General features: G+C 40.7%; 1 protein-coding gene across 5 annotated transcripts in view; it reads right to left on the reverse strand.

Moving 5' to 3' along the window:
• ZYG11B (zyg-11 family member B, cell cycle regulator) overlaps positions 1 to 9587 on the reverse strand; it is a 90211-nt gene extending 80624 nt beyond the window's left edge. Inside the window, exons 1-3 of one of the 5 annotated variants that reach the window (XM_070609606.1) lie at positions 9192 to 9367; positions 7777 to 7871; positions 3440 to 3614 (exon numbers count right to left, since the gene is read on the reverse strand). Coding sequence is in view for 1 of the 5 variants with exons in the window: in XM_070609604.1 (XP_070465705.1) it covers positions 9192 to 9194 (3 nt within the window). In the remaining 4 variants the exon portion in view is untranslated. Of the gene's footprint in view, positions 1 to 3439; positions 3615 to 7776; positions 7872 to 9191 lie in introns of all 5 variants that reach the window. The other 4 variants (XM_070609605.1, XM_070609604.1, XM_070609607.1 and 1 more) reach the window with 4 other exon arrangements.
• Between the last annotated feature and the right edge of the window lie 10924 nt (positions 9588 to 20511).

Raw genomic sequence — 20511 nt, forward strand, 5'->3', positions numbered from 1 at the left:
TGGGCCAGGAACCAGGTGACTACAAATATTACAAACTTGACAATTTTGATTAGAAATAAAATTTTTATTGATATCTCTCTGAAGGACTATGTAATACTGTGGTGAAAAAATGTGGGCTTGGGCATCAGATTGTCTGGATTAAAATGCCAGCTCTACCACCTACAAAACGATGTAACTTTAGGCAAGGTACGTAATCTCTCCACACCTCAGTTTCATGATCTGTAAATGCAGACAATAACAGTACCTACGTTACAGGATTGTTGTCAGAATTAAATAAATTCTAAGTGCAAGACACTTAGAATAGTGACTGGCATATATTAACTGCTCAGTAAATGTTAGCTATTATTATAGAATATAAACTCCATCGAACAAACACTATGTTTTGTTCACTGCTGTATTCCTAGAGCCTAAAACAATACCTTCTACATCGTGGGCACTAAATGTTTATTGAATGAATAATGAACAGTCAAGCACAAATTTATTGTTAGATGTATTTAAAATACTTATTTGCCCCTAGAGAAAGAGACTATATGTCCAGAGAGAAATATTAAGTCCCAAGTCTAGCTATGAAATTAAAGAATAAAATCGAAAGGCAGACAAGCGTCATTTGAGTTCACAGGTATAAGAAACTTCAGATACTGGACAATCTTCGACTCCTCATTTTAGTAGTACTCTATGGGAAATCTCTTCTTAGTTTACGTGGGGTTTTTTCCCCTAGTATTTTCTACTACCGATTCAACCAAGTCAGACTTCCAGGAATAAACATCTAATATAACCTTAGATGTGATCTAATTCCTTTACCTTCCCCTTCCCCAAACACAATCATTTGACAAACGAGGAAGAAAGTCTAGAAGGTGCTATCAAGGACACAAATATATTGTGCTCGTGGGCACAGATACACTGAACTATCTGGCATGGACTCTGGGGAGTTGTTTTCTTTTTTAAAAATCACGAACCACTCTTCAGAGATCTCTAGACGCCAGATAAAAATGCAGGTAAGGCAAGGTCCTTGCACATATCACTCCAAGGCCTGGTCAGTGTGGCAAATGGCTATGTGCTAAAGGGCAAGGAGCTAGAATTCTATCTAAAAAAGAACAAGGCCTGGAAAGGTACATAAATCCCCTTCCCTTCCATCCTAGCTCATGCATAAAGCTATTCTAAGAAACAAAACAAAAATTCAGGTCAGTGATCACCAAGCAGATGAGCAGATCATAGGAATCGCTAACTCAAAAAGATACTTTAAACATTATTTTCCTCTTAACTACTAGCATGAGTTTTGAAATATAATACGGTAAGCAGAGAAGCCAGGTTAATAATGGAAAGAGCACTGGGCTTGCAGTCAGTCCTGGCTCTGCTACTTACTAGCTGTGTGACCTTAGGAAAATAAATTAACTTCTCAGTTTTCTTATCTGTAAAATTGATGCTAAACCTCTATCTTGACTACCTCACAGAATGGCAGTGAGGAATAAATGGAATGTACAGGAAAATATCTTTAAAATACTAAAGTACTATGCAAATATTAACATAATTGAATGAAGGGTTTCTGGTATGAAAAGTTCGGTAATATATTCAAAGAGATAAGAGATCAAGTTTACGCAAAACTTAAACCTGTAAAAGCAGCTTGCTCTGATCCAACAGTATTATAGTTAATAGAATGTATCTACTAGAACAGTTACGTTTACCTTGCTGGAATATTACTACATTTTTTAAGAGGTGGAAGGGATCATAGAGAGGATTGAATACAACTTCTTCATTTCAGAGATTTAAAAATGGAGGCAGAGAGGTGAAATTATTTGCCAAAGACCTATGAAAAGAAAACAACCGACATTACATAACCAAGAACATTCAAACCTTTTTTTAATGCCCTTAGAAAAGGAGAATATGACATTGAACAGGCATTCAGATGCTGGAGGGCTAAGAAAAATGTTTATACAAAGGAGAACTGGAGACAGGAAAAAAGAAAAACCAAAAGATCTTTATATGGAACTAAGAAAATGTTTAAATAACTAAGCACCCCTCTACCAGCAACTGATTCTTTATTATCTGGGTTTAAATATTCTATTCTCTGGAAGGACAACTTCACAAATTATAGACAAGTAATTTGTAAGTATTTAAACAAAGTGATATTGCCTTGCAATTCATCTCGAAATAAGTTGGCTTCCTCCCCAACTCTTCCTGCTGAACTCTCTGGACAAAAACATTTATCCAAGGTCAAAGGTACCACTTAGGCTAGTCAGAGAACCTACCTGATCCAACATTTCTTACCCATCAAACCTCTTTTTCCCCTCAGGGGATCTGTACAGAGTGTTCACCTTCCACCCCGCCCGCCTTTCATAATTCTCATCTGCTAACATCGCCTTATGCAACTCTTTACAAAGTACACACATTCTTTCACTGAACTAATATTTATCTACTTATTTATAAGGCAGTATGCTAAGTGCTTAAGACGTGAAGTTGAAAAAACACAGTACTGTCCTTCCCCTCAGAGAGCTCACAATCTGGAAACACAGTCACCCTCGTTAACACCACCACCACCACTGCTGTAACCCAGGCTGTATAAAGTACAGAAGAAGCAGATGGAAAGGAGGAACCTAAGGCTGTCTGGAGGTAAATGAAGGCTTCACAAAGCAGATAGGGCTTAAGGGGACATTTGAAGGTTAAACAGATAAGAAGTCACAGGGGAGACAGCATTCTAGTCAAAAGGAAAAGTGTAAGCAAAACTTGGAGACAGGCAAAAGAGCATGACGTGTGCTCAGTATTACTGAGCATAAAATGCAAAGACTAGTTCTCATAAAATGATTACATCATTAAAGGATGAGATCACAAGGGTGCTAGTACACTATGCAAAACAACTACTTGCTGAGCCCCTACTATGTGCCACACACTACCAAATACACAGGAAACAAATCTTTGTAGACCCCTTGCTATCCATATGTCTGGTCACCTGAGTTGTGCAGTACAGCTTGTACGGCCACAGCAGCCCCATAAGACCACCGTAAACTAGCAGGGCCCCAACTGCAGGCTCCTTAAGTATTGGGAAGAGTCTACAAATTCATATGCGTACAAGTATGCTCTGTACACAGTAACACCTTAAAACATACACTATTTTCAATGCATAACAGATGCTGTTAGAATTAGAGTACAATATCATTTTTAAATAATACTGAAGTCCTACCAGGCTTTTGCCTTTTTTCCCCTCAACTAGTGTATTCTGAAAGTACATTCCTGTCATGTCTCCCTAGCTGTTCAATGGTCACTAGTGAAAGGTATCTAAATGCTAAAGACAGAATGCCATTCCATATCTGATATTCTCCTTCGAGTGACTTATAAAAGGCAATTTGGCAATATGGATCAAGAACCAAAGACCTGCACACTCCCTTTGACCAATTTTCTTTCAATAAATATCAATTACTTTTATAATGAAAACAATGGTACAAACATTTTAGATGCCTGAATCCAGTTGATTCCTACAACCTCATAGAGTCCAGGGAAGGTGTCTGAAATAGCACAGGCTTGGAGGTCAGACAAACTTGTGCTTGAATCCTGCTCTGTCACTTATTAGCTATTTGACCACAGGGAAGTTGCTTGAGTTCTCAAAGCCTCAGTTGTCTTATCTGTGCAATGAGAAAACATGATCAACCTCACGGAACCGTGAAGATTAATTAGTACATCATCTGATACATTGTGTGCTCACTAAATGAAAGCTATCGTATGAGATCATGCTTCTCTAAATACATGTCCCAGCATTCAAGAATTTTGTTTTAACATTATTTCTCTATTTTAATTATTAGCATTAAAAATATCTTTTAGTTCATTGCAAATGATGACAACTTTTGCCACTTATTGGTTAAATGTGTTTTTTAAGGGCTAGCTTTAGAAGCTATGAACAAAGTAGCATTCTAGTCAGCATTTCCCAATTCATGGATTGCTCACGTCATTAAATTCAATATTGATGTCTACTTCAAATTGTATATTTTTGACCATTTACTAAAGTAATTATTTAAAATTTTCTTCTTAAAAATGAAATAAGTTTGAGAGTATCCAAAAATATATCTACTGAACATGTGTGAATTAGTGGAAATTAGGAGACTGGCTCATGATATTATAATCATTCACTTGTTATAACTTCATCTGAACAGCGAACATCACAGTAGTTTTAAACTATTTTTATTCTTGTAATGAACTGTTGGTTAAAGACAGAAAACACAAGCTACAACGATGATGAAATAAGCGTAAAAGAGTGCATTTATTTCATCAGAATTCTTAAATGGTACATCAAGACAGCTCAGTATTTTTTTAAGCCTTAAAAAATGAAATGTGGTGATAGTTATATCCAATTTGGATTTTCATTTATTCAGAATGAACTATTCATACTTCCAATGTTTTATTTGTGGAGACAGGCTTGCAAGCAAACCTGCAGCCTGGAACTATTCCTTTTATTTTGTCATTTAGAAACAAAACAGAACAATTATAAAAACCTGTTGATTTTTTCAATACAAAAATGCAAGAATTCCAAATTTAAGGTTAAAAAGTTAGTTCTTATCTATTTTGATGACATAGACATAATTTCAACCTACATTGTAATATATATTCATTTACAATATGACAATGCTTATCTTATGTTAATGTATCATGTTAAACAGGAAAAGGTTGAAATTTGTTTTAATGTATTTTGTCCAATGTATTATTAAATGAACTACATATGTAACTTAAAAATAAAATATATTTTACTTAAAATTACTCCTTTCTCATACTACACAAAAACTATTAAACAAATTAAATAAAGTTGGGAAGTGTTGATTCTCTCTACATGACCTTTGGGAGACCAGCTTGTAAACAAAGTGCTCTGATATGATAAATTTACTTTGTTATAATAGTCTCATAAATCCGTCAAGGCAGCATATATGAAAACTGAGGCCCAGTGAGCAAAACTGCAAAGCTATTAGTGATTCTGTGCCTCGTCTATAACTCTATATCAATCCCTGTACGAAAAATTCACTTAGCCAAAAAGTGGTGTGCCAGAACTTCATATTTCATTTCCCTAATATTCTCCTTCCTCTAGTTTAAATGACCACCACCTAACAAGGTTAGGGTGCAAGTTCACACACTTACTTTTCACCCAGACTAGTCTAACAGCTCTTCCCACTCCAAATCATATTTCACATTGATTTAAAGTAATCATCCTCAAAATCTCTTAATTATGATATTCCATCACACAATAAAACCTTTCAAGGTACTCAGGGTCCTTACAATGAGGCCAAAACTCCTGAGCCTACGATTCAACGTCCTCCATGACCTGACCCTAGGCTCACCTAGCCTCATCTCCCAGCACTCTCAATGCTAGAGTCACATCATTTCCCAGAACACACATGCCTGCTTCTGTCTCAGCTTCTACCCTCAAGCTGGTCCCTTTGCCAAGAATGGCTTTCCTCCCCAAACTCTCACCCAATAAAACCTCACTTGTTAAAGCCTCCAATTCAAATGTCCCTCCCCAACAAAGCCTCCCTGACTTTCTGATCATCCCCAAAATCACTCATTCACGCAACAAATATTTATTGAGCACTTATTATGCACCAGGCACTATGTAAGTGTTAAGGATACAACCACGAGCCAAACAAACATGGCCTCTATCTTCACAGAGCTAGTACTAATCTCAGTGAGTTGCTATAAGAATTAAATGAGGGGCCAGCCCGGTGGCACAGTGGTTAAGTGCGCACGTTCTGCTTCAGCAGCCCAGGGTTCGCAGGTTCGGATCCCAGGTGCGGACATGGCACCACTTGGCACACCACGCTGTGGTAGGCATCCCACGTATAAAGTAGAGGAAGATGGGCATGGATGTTAGCTCAGGGCCAGTCTTCCTCAGCGAAAAGAGGAGGATTGGCAGCAGTTATCTCAGGGCTAATCTTCCTCAAAACAAAAAAAAAAAAGAATTAAATGAGATAAAATATGTAAAGCACTTAAAATAGGGCTATATACAGTCATGTTCAATAAATATTAGCTATTAATGTTGCTGCCTAACCATACCATCTAAAAGTTGCCATACTCACATATACAATATCACTTTCTATGTTACCCTGATTTATTTCTTCTTAGCACTTACAACTACTTCTCATTATAAATTTGCTTTTTATTGTCTACCCTCCTCCCCCACAGGGATCATGTCTTTTTTTTAACTACTGCAACCCCAGTGCCTAGACCATCACCTGGCCCTTAGCAGCCGGTCAAACACCACCTCTTTAACAATGCTTTTTATAGTCTGGGAGTGGAGACAGACATTAACCAAATAATCACAACAAGAAATATAAAATTACCATTGATATGTCTTCTATGAAAGAGGGTTACCTAAGGAGTACGACTTAGGTTTTTTTGAGGGATAGGCAGGGCAGACGGAGTTTCCTTGAATTCCATGAGCTTAGAACTCCAGGATATGCAGAGCTAAGCAGGCAAGAGAATCCCACCACAGGTCATTCACATATACCATTCCTTCTATTTGGTTTTCCACAACACAACTCTTATAATTTAACCCTTCACTTTTCTTCCTGTAAGTAAGACCCTCCGGGAAGCCATCTCTGACTATCCCATACCATGACCCCACAATTTTTCCTTCCTTAGCACTCTTCACATTAAAAATTACTCCTTTTGCTTGATATCTATATTATCCACATACATGAGATACAAAAAAGGCAGGGACCACATCTGTTTTATTGTTTGTAACATCCCCAATGCCAACACAGTCAATGGCACTCAAAAAACTGTTAGATGAATAAAAAGCAAAGTCTGTATGTTGGACCAGTTGTTCTCAAAGTGTGGTTCACAGACCAGGAACATTAGCATGACATGGGTACTTGCTAGAAATGCAAACTCTCAGGCCCTTGTCTAGACCTAATAAATCAAACTCTGGAAGTGGTGGCCCTCAAATCCTCCAGGTGATTCTGATTCATGGTCAAGTTTGAGAACCCCTGTCTCAGATATCTCAACTATTCAAAACACAACAATGAAAATTTTGAAAAAACAAAGCTTTATAATAATGTCCAAGTCTATTTATTGAGTGTGTACTACATATATTGCACGAGGAAATTTTTAAAAAGTAAACTCTACAGATAATTCCCAGCTCATAAGCTAATATTTTGCCTTCTCTTCACCTATCCCATAGATACACTCTTACTCTGTGTGTGTTTTAACGAGCAAGGAAAAGTCAAACTAGTTGGAGGCAAAGTCTAAACCATAATCATGCCTAATACATCTTTCTAGTCTCATTTTCTACTACACATCCTCATTCTCGCATCTCTCCATGCTACATAAAGGTAATCCTGCAATAAATCCTAATTACTTTCTACTCATCTTCATAACAAAGCATCCTTCCCCCTTCCAAAATGATCTATATAAATCCTATTCATCCTTCAGGCCCAGCTCAAATGACACTTTCGGATCCTAAATACCCAAAAAGGTGTGCGTAATTTCTCCTCTGTATTCACATGTTCATTCTCAGTGGGAGGGTCAACACTTCCAAAAACAAGCAATTTAGTGTTTCAGGTAGGACAGCTCTTTATTCTGAAGAAATCATCACATCTTTCTAAATTTCCTTTTTCACCAAAAATAAGATTCTCAAACTCACTTTTTCCATGTAGTCCACTAGTTGTCTGAAATTTCAGTTTAGGATTATACTTGTCAGATAGGAAATGGGATCAAAAAGTGAATCATTCAAGCATCTACTTGGCACCCTGGGCACTGGGAATGACAGGAATAAGTAAGGCACAGTTGCTGCCTAGAACTCACATTTCAAGGGGAGAAACAGGTTAACACACAATGACAGTGTGATAGGTTGAGAATGTGAAGGGCTGTTGTGGAGGCAGGCACAGGAGAACGACAACCTAAAAATGCAGAGTCAGTGAGTTAGGGAAAGTTCACAGATTAAACGATTTTATAATAAACTACTTTCAAAAATAGATGAGGGAAAAATAGAAATTGACTAACCTCCTTGGATAACATGATTACAAGGACTCAGTTTTGACTAGAAGGTCTTATTCCTCCCAGAGACCAAAATTTAGATTGCTGCATATGATGGAGCAATATGTTCATTAAATGTACTGCAAAGCATGTGTAACCCAACTCAGTGAAAAACCAACTGAAGCCCCAACCTCTTTTGCAAGGGGAAGGAGAAAATGAGCAAATATAAGGGTCTCCCAACTAAAGGCAGAGAGAGCAAAACAAAGGAAGGCATCAGAAGGTATTAAAGAGACTGTCACAATCTAACTGCCAAGCTGATTTTCTCTCTTCAGACGCCCTGGACTCTGCCTCCAAACAAAAACAAAACATTTGTTCTGAGGAACAGTCAAGCCTGTAAATAAACATTTTTAAATTTCCCAAACTGCACCGCCACATTAAACGACGCTCAAAATAAAAATACATTTCAAAACATTTTTAGTTATTTCTGTCAAAAGGCTGGGTGTCTCATAAGGTCATAGCATGCATGTCACCCCATGTCTCACTCCAAGACACACTGCCACTCAGGTTTTGCAATCCCACTCGGTAACAAGGCTTCCAAGCTCCCTCTTCCCCTCTGCATAAAAGAAAAGGAAGAAGAAAGCCTACGAATCCCTCTCCGCCCGCCCTACAGTTCCTGGGAAGCAATCGCCCTCAAATTGTTCCTGCTTAGACCCCTGAAGCCCGTAGAAGGAAATGGGGACAGCTGCAGGCGCGGGGGAGCGAGGACATCCGATCGGGGGAGAGGAAATGTGGATGATAGAGGACGAAGGGGAGAAAAGAGCCGGAGAGGAGGGCGCAGTGGAGATAAAATGATGAAAGGGGGTAAGAAGCGAGAGCAAAGAGCAGGAGCGAAACACAGGGAGGAAAAAGAGGGAAGGAGCAGAGATCCCCAAAGAGACGAAGAGGCAAAATAAAATGGTCGAGGAGAAAAGGAAGGTCGGGATAAAGGACGAGGAGGGGGCGGCAGAGGGGACCGCGAAAGAGGCTGTCACAAGGGTGATAAAAAAGGGTGTCACCAGGGAGGAGAGAGATTAAGGGGGGGGGGTGTCACCCCAGCAGGTGGCCGGGGAACGCGGGGAAGGAGGAGCGAGTCACGAGCGCGCGGTAACAAGGGGGAGAGGTAAAGGCAGGGCGCAGAGGGGGCCCCAGCGCTGGGGAGGCGCAGGCCCGCGGGGGCCGGGCTCGGGCAGGCCTCGCTCCCTCACCATGGCTGCGCCGGCCTGGTCCTCGGGCGTGCAGCCTCTGTCCCGGGTTTGGCGGCGGGCCGGGCCTGAGCCCGCCCCCAGGCTGAGCCGGCGCGGGGGCTCCAGGAGGCTCGGGCGAGCGGCGGCTCCGGGCTCGGCCCAGGCCTCGGCCTCCTTCCCTCACAGGCTGGAAGTGCAGCAGCCGCAGCCGCAGCCGCAGCCCGACCCGGAGCGCAGACTCCGCCCCCGAGACGCCCCGCCCCTGACCGCCAGCCCCAGCTTGGCGCCGCCCCCGCGCCCGCCGCGCAGGCTCAGCCCAGCAGCCCGGACCCGGCTCCCGACCTCCGGCTGCTCCGCGGGCTCAGGTCCTTCGAAGAGACACCCCCTCAACCCTGTCTTCCTTTAAAAATAAGAGCTTTAAATATTACGTCATAACCGGAGACTAGAGCGCTCACTCGTTTCAGTCACCTGTAGACCCCTGTGCTTCAGGTTCATTGTCATTTGTTGCTATTGTTATAATTCTTGGTGATTTCAGTTCTCTTAGATGATTCTTCCAATGCCCTGATCTCTCGGCTCCTCTCCTCCAGGCATCGCGCTCGCCTCTGCCTGTCACTTCCATACTCACACCTTAGGTCTTCTCGTTACAAATATTTGTAACCCTTCTGTAATCTCAATCATCCAACTCACCACAACCTCTTCCTTTCTAGCTCTCTTTCTGTAACACCAAAATCCAAAAGTTCTGCAACTCCGCCAAGACTCAAAATCCTCTGATCCTACTACCTTTTCACTATTGCTCACACTACCCTTATATCCTCACTTCCTTCCTTGAAAGCTTGGATTCTCCTGTCCATCATGAAAATCATTCTTTCATTTCTCCAGTCCTGCTCTCCTTTCCTTGCACTCGGCTGACGAACTCTAATCCTGAACCTGCAGCAAAACGAGGGAGAGTGGAGAAAAATCCGAAATCCGAAACCCGAAACCGTACTGACTGGTCTCCCTCTAAATTTGATATATCATCCTCCTCCAACAGGCCCCTAATGCTTGGCTGTGCTACTGCATTTCTCCAGTTCCCTACGCTCTCCTACCTTGGTGGATAACTATTTCCCATCTCTTTTCAACCATTCCTCCTTCATCCTCACCTGACTGATGATTTTGTTACCAATTCACTGAGAAAATGAAGCAAAAATAAGAACATCTACAAGTTCCCATGTGCCACCATGACTTCCAACTGACGTATGACTCTGCTCTGCCTGTAACCACGCTCCTACGCTCTGCCTTCCTTTCCTTACTGCAAATGAACGACTTGTATTTTAGCTGAAGTCAAACCCTCCTCAGTTCCTCTCAAACTATCTATGCTAAAAGACTTGGCTTGGGTTTTTTTCCCCAATCAATCACAAACCTAATTTTTGTAAAATGCAATAAAAATTAATTACTAGAAAAGTTAAATTTAAAAACAGACATTCAAAATGCAAGCTCAGATTTTTTTGCCATCTGAATTATTTTTAAATGTACCGTTCAAGGGCAGTAAGTACATTCACCATCACCACCATCCAGCTCCAAAATTCTTTTCTTCTTGCAAAACTGAAACTCTGTACCCCTTCAACAATAACTCCTTATTCCCTCCTTCCTCCAGCCCCTGATGACCATTCTACCTTTCTGTCTCTATGAATTTGACTACTCTAGGTCAGATTTTTTATTATTAGATCCAACAGACATAACATTTTTCTGTCAAATTGCTATAAAAGTTTCTAAATATTTACTCTCAATTTCTGCCACCAACTGGTGACAAACTGTTCAGAGACCATCCCTAGTCCACAGATCACACTCTGAGTAACAGAGTGTTAGGTCTCATAGTCTCATTTTCTCAAAAACATCTATCCAGCAATTCTTCCTCTCTTCTACATCATCATTTTTCTATTTTTCTTTCCCATTGACTTACCAACATGAATTTATTTCTTCTATCTCAAAAACAAACAAAAAAAACCCCACCTCTCTTGACACAGCTTGACCCTCCATCTACTGCCCCATTTCTCTGCTCTCCTTTACCGCAAAATGTCTCTCAAAGGTGGCTTGTGCTGTACTTGATGTCTTGATTTCCTTTTTCCCATTTTCTGTGGGACCCTGTCCAGTTAAGCTTTTACCTCCACCACTCTACTGAAATGCTCTTATTAAGGTCACTAGTGACATCCATTTATTAACAACAGTCAAGTCTCAGTGTTCCTTGACCTATCAAGAGCACTAGACACAGCCGATCATTTCCTCCTTCTTGGTTACCATGACACTCCACTCCCCTGGTTCTTCTATCTCACTGGCTGGTCCGGGTTTCTCCACATTTCTTTGACCTCTGAATTACTGCAGTGCCCTAGTCAATACTTTGACCTTTGACCTTTTCCATTTATACTCACACTTTGGTGATCTTATCCCATCACATTACTTTAAATCTGATCTGTGTAGTGATAATCCCCAAAATTACACCTCCACTCCAGACCTCTCTTCTGAATTTCTGGTTTATATATCCAACTGCCAGCTAAACTTCTCCCCTTGTATGTTTAATAGATTTCTATTATTCCTAGTAGCCACCCAATAGACTTCCCCTCAAGTCTTATTGGCCATGAATAAACCAAAAAATAGCAAAGAGAATAAGACCACCAATATTAGCTTAGACCAAACATGATTTACTCTCTGTGTCTGACCTGGGAACCACCTTCCCTGAAAACCTGGTGGTAGTAGAGGAAAATCATCATTAAACAAAGCAGGGTCTGCCATCAAGAGAGAATGGAGGGGCCGGCCCCATGGCCTAGTGGTTAAGTTCGCGCGCTGTGCTTTGGGGGCCCAGGGTTTCCCTGGTTCAGATCCTGGGCACGGACATGGCACTGCTCATCAAGCCATGCTGAAGCGGCATCCAACACGCCACAACTAGAAGGACCCACGACTAAAAATATACAACTATGTACTGGGGGGTTTGGGGAGAAAAATGAAAAATAAAAATAAAAAAAGAAAAGAATGGAGCCACAGTTGATCTGTAATCAATGAGACAGAATAGAAAATCCTAAAGTACATCAAAATATACATGGGAATTTAGTATGATAAAGGTAAAATTTCAAGTCAGTTAAAAAAAAAGGTGGAATTATGTTTGGTATTAGAATAACTGGATAGCCATGTAGAAAACTTAACTTGTATCTACACCTCACACTATTCACCAAGATAAATTTGAAATGCATCAAAGATTTAAATGTAAAAAAAAAGTGAAATCAAAAAATACTTGAAGGAACCATAGGAGAAGTTTTTATAATTTCAAAATGAGAAAAGTCTTTTTATAATCTCAAAGAGAGAAAAGTCTTTTAAAGTACAAAACAAAGCCTAAATGCTATAAAAGATTGATAAATTCAACTATGTAGAAATAAAAAATGTCTATAAGGCAAAAAGCCACTATAAGAAGAGGAAGGTGACAAGTGACTATATACATACGTTTACATTTCCTATCATAGGAAAATGGATAATTTTCATATTTATATACAGAGCTAAAATCAATAAGAACAAAAATACAAGCGGAAAAGTGTGCAAAAGATATGAAACGATAGTTCACAGAAAAAGAATAGAAATGACTCTTAAATGCTCACTCTTACTCCTAATAAGAGACGTGTTAAGTAGAATTCCTTTGAAATGCTGTTTTTCACCTATCAGATTGGCAAAGATCTATAAGACTGATAAGACACTATGGGGGCAGTTTGACACGTACTCTCATATTTTGTTGGTGAGAGTATAAATTGGAACAACTTCTGTGGAAGACAATTTGGTGGTGATATTAATCAAACTTTTAAATGCATATTCCCTTTGACTCAGAAGTTCCACTTCTAAAAATTTAATCTTCACATATGCTTAAGCATATGTACAAGCTTTGTAATAGCAAAAGATGAGAAACAATTTAAATGTTTATTAACAAACATTAATAAGCAGTTTATTAATAAACTGCTTAAATAATAGTGTATTCCTACAATGCATACTCTGCAGCTATGAAAAAGAATGAGAAAGTCCTTGGTGTACTGATATAGAATGCTCTTCAAGATCTAGTGTTAAGTGAAAAAGCAAGGTCCTAAATGATGTATATTGCATACTCTCATCCCTATAAGAAATGATGGTAGTAATATATATTCCTAATTGCTTATATATGCAGAAAATATCCCTGGAAGAATTGAACAGAAATCAATATCATCGATTGTCCAATTGCTGCTAGGGAGGACAACTGGATGGCAGGAGACAGGCAGGAGGGAGACTTTTCAGAATATAGCCTTTTGTGTATTTTGATTTTTATAATTACAAGAATGTACTACCAATTCTAAAAGTAAGTAAAAATTCAAAAGATAATCATTTTGAAGCACTTATTTATTTTACAAGTAAAATAATTTTTTGCAATGAGGAAAGACTTTATCAATGTTCCTAATTTTATGCGATTTCTTACAGGCTTTTATTCTTGTTGAGTTAATTAGGGCTGGATCCGTAGTTACTCATCATCAGTTTGGTGAATATAATCAACCTCCTTTGGCAAACAAAGTTTATAACTTAGTGAACCAATATCATTTTCTACAACAAACATTCTAACAAATGTAGTTGCCTATAATAATTCATAATCTCAAGATTACAAATCGAAGTTCTTTGGAACTTTTAAAATAAAACTTTGGATATTATTGGGAAGCTCTGCTCCTTTTGATAAACATAGAAACAACTTTATGAGGAAAGATTCAGAGTAAGTATAGCTTTAACTTAAATTCAATGACAAATGGTATATAATTACACACTATTCTTTCCTCTTATCTATGTAAACAGAAGTTAATGGTTAATTCAACGCTTTGCCCTCTCAAAAATACTTGTACCCTTTCAGAATTCCTGCTATCAAAGTTTGTGGCCCTTGGTCTCAATCTAACTATAATCGAGAGTTGAATCTAAGGTATTCAGGGCTTATGATAATTTATTTTCCCAGAAAGTTAATTGTTTACAGAATTTGAAAGATTCCTTTATATTCTTCTTTTTTTTTGAGGAAGATTAGCCCTGAGCTAACGTCTGCTGCCAATCCTCCTCTTTTTGCTGAGGAAGACTGGCCCTGAGCTAACATCCGTGCCCATCTTCCTCTACTTTATATGTGGTACACCTACCACAGCATGTCTTGCCAAGCGGTGCCGTGTCTGAACCCAGGACCTGAACTGGTGAATCCTGGCCACCGAAGCGGAACGTGCACACTTAACCGCTGCGCCACGGGGCCAGCCCATTTCCCTCATATTCTTGAGTGATAGCTGTTATTATTATTATGAAGAGAATATCAAGTTGTTCCATTTTGCTCTAGAAGATAGAGCTAGAGGCAGAGAGGAGGGGAAGCTATAGGAAGGAAGATTTCAGTTCAATAAAGGGAAGAACATTCTAAGAGCAAGAACTATCCCACATGGAATGGGCTAATAGTAAACTCTTGGTCACTAGGGATGTACAAAAAGGGGCCAACGGACAAAATGTTGGGAATAGATAGAAGTTTAAAAATGAATTTGATGATTGCTCAGATTCCTTCTAATTCTAAAAGTCAATGGTTCAAGAAAGTTAAATGGGAAAAGGCAAAAGCAAAGATTAGGAACTTCAGTACAACTCACTTATTTCCAACGCAGGATTTCCTGTTATTTTTAACATTCAGTGCCCTGACTCTTTAAGGGAAGGAATCATTGTAAATGTCTACTGTCTTTTGTACTACTCTGTTGGATCATGAAAAAGACTCCCAGTTAAAAATAAACAACTCCTTCTTAACAATTTAATAAGGGGAAGACAAACTACTGAGTGTGATGAAATTTCAGCGGGCTACTACTGAGCATGAGGTAGTGAGCTACATTCCAACCACTCAGAACCTGAGACTCAAGGTAGAAGTTTCCAATAAGCATCATCTATTAAGAGAAGTGCCCCCTGGTTGGTGGCTGGCTACTCTCTGTGCACAGCTAGGCAGTATCAAAGGGGTTTTTCCAGGGCTGAAAATAGCAATCCAGATACTAACTCTAGCAATCCCTCACAAAGTCACAGCAGATAGTTTTCAAGAAAGCAGTTATCAGCCAGCCTCACATTTAATCCTCACAACGATCCCCTGGGACTGGTAGAAGGGGTTATTATCCCATTTGATAGGTAAGAAAACACAGGCCCAGAGATAGGAAACCTCACAAGTCAGCTGTGGGCGAGCTAAATCTGGCCCCAGAGCTCATTCGACTACTTCACAGCCTTGGAGAGGACTGAATTTCTCTCTAGGCTAGGAAGGCCCAGGTGAACAGGAGGTCTTGCTAATGTGGAGTTAATTTGTTACTATAATACAAAGTAAACTTTAGTGTCTATCGGAATCAGCTGGAGCGCTTGTTAAAACAGTTTGCTGGGTCCCCGCCCTGCCCTGAGTTTCTTTCTTTCTTTTTTTTTTTTTTTTTGAGGAAGATTAGCTCTGAGCTGACTACTGCCAATCCTCCTCTTTTTGCTGAGGAAGACTGGCCCAGAGCTAACATCCGTGCCCATCTTCCTCTACTTTATATGTGGGACGCCTACTACAGCATGGCTTTTTCTAAGCGGTGCCATGTCCGCACCTGGGATCTGAACCGGCCAACCCCAGGCCACCGAGAAGCGGAACATGCGCACTTAACCACTGCGCCACCGGGCCGGCCCCCCAAGTTTCTGATGTATTAGGTCTGGGCTGGGGCTCAAGATTTTGCATTACTAGCACATTCCCAGGAGAAACTGATGATGCTGGTCCAGGAAGACACTGGTAGAGCCACTTTCCTACTCTATCCTTCATACTGTCTTCTACCAGACACCAGAGGGCAAATGAAGATGATTTGAATAGAAAAACACAAGGGTTTTACACCTCTCTAGATTACTGCTGAGGCACAAGTGTACTGTCTCAGGATGAGACTGAGGAGCACTGTGCCAGGAGTCAGAAGAGTTGAATTCTAATCCCTCTTCTGACACCGGGCAGGTGGGATTTGATACCTTTAAGGCGCCTTGGAACCCTGAGATGCTGAGGCCGTGGGCAAATCTTTCCTTTCTCCAGGGTGGTCTGATCGTCTATAAAATGTCCTGAGGAGACGAATGATCAGGAGGAGTGACCTCCATGGTCTCCACCGATTCTAACGTTCTGCTCTGTACTTGTCAAGCCGGAGTCTTGACTTCTCCAGTTACCTATACCTCCAGGGTGGACAGAGAGTAGCCAATATGTAACATGGGCCACAGGAACTCTGAGAAATCAGAATATGCACGGAAAATGCTCTGCACATGACAGCATCGAGACTTCATGGGGGAGTTGGCGAGAACTCCTGACTGTAGAATTACAAACCCTGTCTTCGGAGAAGGGAAATGGGTATTAAAAATCAATTAAGTATCTTCTTGTCCTGTCTTAACTAAAAAGGAACAATGTATAGAGGGTTTTGTACAGAAAGGAAACAAACTCCTTGGACCTATAAGTACAGTGATGTCAAATGAGCCTCCTTCTCTGACTAATTGGGCTGAGGCAGAGGTCTCCAGTATGATTTTACTATACATTTTACTATACTCTTTGAATATAAATTACAAGTCACTCCTAGATTTTCCTGACTTCTAGTGTAGATAGATAAGGTTAATTCCTAAAGCTTGTAAAATATGTTTCAGAGAGTTGCATAAGGGCACAAAACATATTTACTGTGAGAAAGGGCATTAGTTTGAGAAATATGCCTGGTATTATTGACCTAATCTATAAATGACCTCTCTGGTGTTTTCTTTTCCTTTTCCTTTCTTCATTCCCCGACACATAGTGAAATCTCTGGGCGTAGAAAGCAGTTTGGCAGTTCAGTTTTCTTTTTCCTTCTGAAGTTGCTGGATTTATAATAAAGGTGTCTTTAGCTGTTTTTGACTCAAACATCAAGGTGAAGTGTATTCCACGGGATAAGAGATCAAAGCCCTAGGATGCAGAGTTTAAAACTTTAAACCAAGGAGGGGAGATGAAGGCTGCCCAAACTTCCGGTGTAAAGGGTAGGGAGAAGTATGTGCCCAAGGTGGGCAAAGAACTGACCAGCAGGTGAAGTGTCCAAGTGTCAGAGCCACATTCTAAGTCACCTGTTTAGGGATGGTGTCTCTCCCTCTTCATTGTTGTTATCAGCTAAACACATTGGTAGAAGACCTTGGTCACCTGACTCAGCCTTCACTCTATCGCAGTAATTGTCACAGTGGGGTCCCCAGACTGCCAGTGTCAGCATCGCCTGGGAACTCATTAGAAATGTAAATTTGGAGCCACCAAGACCAACTAAATCAGAAACTCTGGGTGTGGGGCTGAGAAATCTGTGTTTTAACAAGGCTTTCAACTGATTTTGATCCACACTAGTTTGAGAGCCACTGTGCTATTGCAATTCTACAACTTGGGTGACTCCACCACTCACCTCAGTGATTCATCGGCTCTCTGCTCTTTGACCTCCTTGATTCTCATGACTCTCCCTCCCACTGCAGCCACCCACTCCCACAGCTGCACCCTGGACCTTGTCAAATTCAGAATTCCTTCCTGTCTGAAGTCTGAAAACATCCTATACAAACTCTTCATCTTTGTACTCTCTGTGCTTTTCTTGAATGGTGACAAACTCTTCGATGGCTTCATGGCTAGCTCTTCATGGCTTCCATGGCTTCAGACAGGGAGCGGCCAGCCCCGTATTCTGATGAGTCCAAAATTTTTCTCCCAAGCTTCAGACCTCCACATCCAATGCCAAATGCGGCCTGGATCTCCCACTGGTATCTCATAGCAACAGATCAAAAGACTAACTCCTTAGGTTTCCCCAAAACTTGTTCCCTTTTTTGTGCTCCCTGTCTCAGGAGCTGAGGCCCACAAGTGAGTTCTTTAAGGGTGACCTGGGAGTGATCCTTCACACCTTCCTTTCCTTCACCCCTTACAACAAAGCAATCAACCAAATTCCACCAATTTTACCTCCTAGGGGCTCATATGCAATTATTGATTTATTCTTCAGCAGATATTGAGGCTTTTGCAAAGCCCTTCCCAGACCAAGAACTCTATGGGTGATTTCTCGTCTGTTCCCTCCCCCTTGATATCCCTATCACCAGTGCCTATGTTGTTCTCAACCCTGACTTCATGTTAGAATCACCTAGGAGGCTTTCAAGACCACAAGGCCTTCACCCCCCACCCAGATAATCTAATTTAACAGAACTAGGCTGGGATTACAGAATAGGAGGTTTTGGTTTTTTAAAGACTTTTTTTTTTTCCTTTTTTTTTTTTCTCCCCAAAGCCCCCCGGTACATAGTTGTGTATTCTTCGTTGTGGGTTCTTCTAGTTGTGGCATGTGGGACGCCGCCTCAGCGTGGTTTGATGAGCAGTGCCATGTCCGCGCCCAGGATTCGAACCAACAAAACACTGGGCCGCCTGCAGCGGAGCGCGCGAACCTAACCACCTGGCCCCTTTTTTAAGACTTTTTTTAGGGAAGTTTTAGATTCACAGCAAAATTGTAAAGAAGGTACAGAGATTTCCCAAATACAGAGCCTCTACACATGTATAGCCTGCCCCATTATCAAAACCCCACACCAGAGTGGTACATTTGTTGCAACTGATGAACTTACACTGACACATCATAATCACCGAATGTCCACAGTTTACATTAGGGTTTACTCTTGGTGTTGTACATTCTATGGGTTTGGACAAATGTGTGATATCTATCTATCGTGATAGTATCATAAAGAGTATTTCCCCCAACCTAAGAATCCTCTGTTTTCTGCCTGTTCATCCTCTCCTCCCCTCAACCCCTGACAACCACTAATCTTTTTACTGTCTCCATGGTTTTGCCTTTTCCAGAATGTCACATGGTTGGAATCAGACAGTATGCAGCCTTTTTGATTGGCTTCTTTCACTTGGTAAAAGTGATAAGCATTTAAGTTTCCTCCACGTCTTTTCATGGCTTGATAGCTCATTTCTTTTTAGTGCTGAATAATATTCTATTGTCTGGATGTACCATAAGAACTGGAGTTTTTAATTTTAAGCACCCCAGGTGACTAAGGGAAAGCTAATTCTAGACTTTATCTTTTCGCACCCTCTAGAAGAATTTGGAGAAACTACGGTCCTCCTCATGCATTTTTAATTTGACAGCTACATTTTTATTGTCAGTTTAATAAGTGCTTACTGAACACTCTTGCTTTGCTGTCCTGGGACTCTGCCTCGGAAGCCCTGTATATTCAAGTCATCTCTTTCAATGGTACTCCAGACACTTTTACCCCCCGCGCAGTACTCTTACAGTAATATTCAGGATAGGTGAGAGGTATATCTTTCCTTTAAGGTGAGAGAAAAGTTGTTGTGAAAGAGGAGAAATAAAAGGCATATTATCAGGCAGATTAATTTTAGGAGAGCGTACACATAAAAGTTTGGGATATAGAAATTATTCATGCTTGTGTACCCCTAGAAAGTCTTCATATACCTCCAGGATTGTGGGTTCCCCTGTTTGGAGACTGCTGCTTAGACCATTTTAAAGATTTTTTTCCCCTTTTTCTCCCCAAAGCCCCCCAGTACATAGTTGTATATTTTTAGTCGTGGGTCCTTCTAGTTGTGGCATGTGGGATGCCACCTCAGCGTGGCCTCATGAACAGTGCCATGTCCGTGTCCAGGACCCGAACTGGTGAAACCCTGGGCCGCCAAAACGGAGTGCACGAACTTAACCACTCAGCCACGGGGCTGGCCCCTGGTTAGACCATTTTAGTAGCCTCACTGGTCACTCTGCCACCAGTCTTTTTTTTGAATATATAATTCATGTGCCATGAAACTTACCCTTTTAAAGTATATAATTCAGTGGTTTTTAGTACATTCACAAAATTGTGCAACCATCACCACTAATTCCAGACATCCATACCCAATAGCAGTCACTCCCCATTCCTTCCTACCCCCAGCTCCAGCAACCACTAATCTATATTCTATGTCTATGGATTTGGCTATTCTGGACATTTCATATAAATGGAATCTTATGATATGTGGCCTTTTGTGTCTGGCTTCTTCCACTTAGCATTATATTTTCAAGGCTCAATTATATTTTAGTTTGCGTTTCCCTAATGACTAATGATGTTGAACATCTTTTCATGTGCTTAAAAGCTAGCTCCAGTCTTAAACTTCTAATTCAACCCCCATTGCTATCAAAATTATCTTTCTAAACCATATTGCACTCCTGTTTGGAACTTTTCAATGGCTCTACGTCTCCTATGGGATAAGGGCCAAACCCCTTAATTTGACAACTGGGGCACTTCTCCACCTGGCCTCTGTCTATGTCTTGGGCAACAACACCTTCATTCCACGTCGCCTAGCTCCATTCTAGCCATACTGAACTAC

The sequence above is a fragment of the Equus przewalskii genome, chromosome 2 (assembly GCF_037783145.1).
Source record: "Equus przewalskii isolate Varuska chromosome 2, EquPr2, whole genome shotgun sequence".
Classification (NCBI taxonomy): Eukaryota; Metazoa; Chordata; class Mammalia; order Perissodactyla; family Equidae; genus Equus; species Equus przewalskii.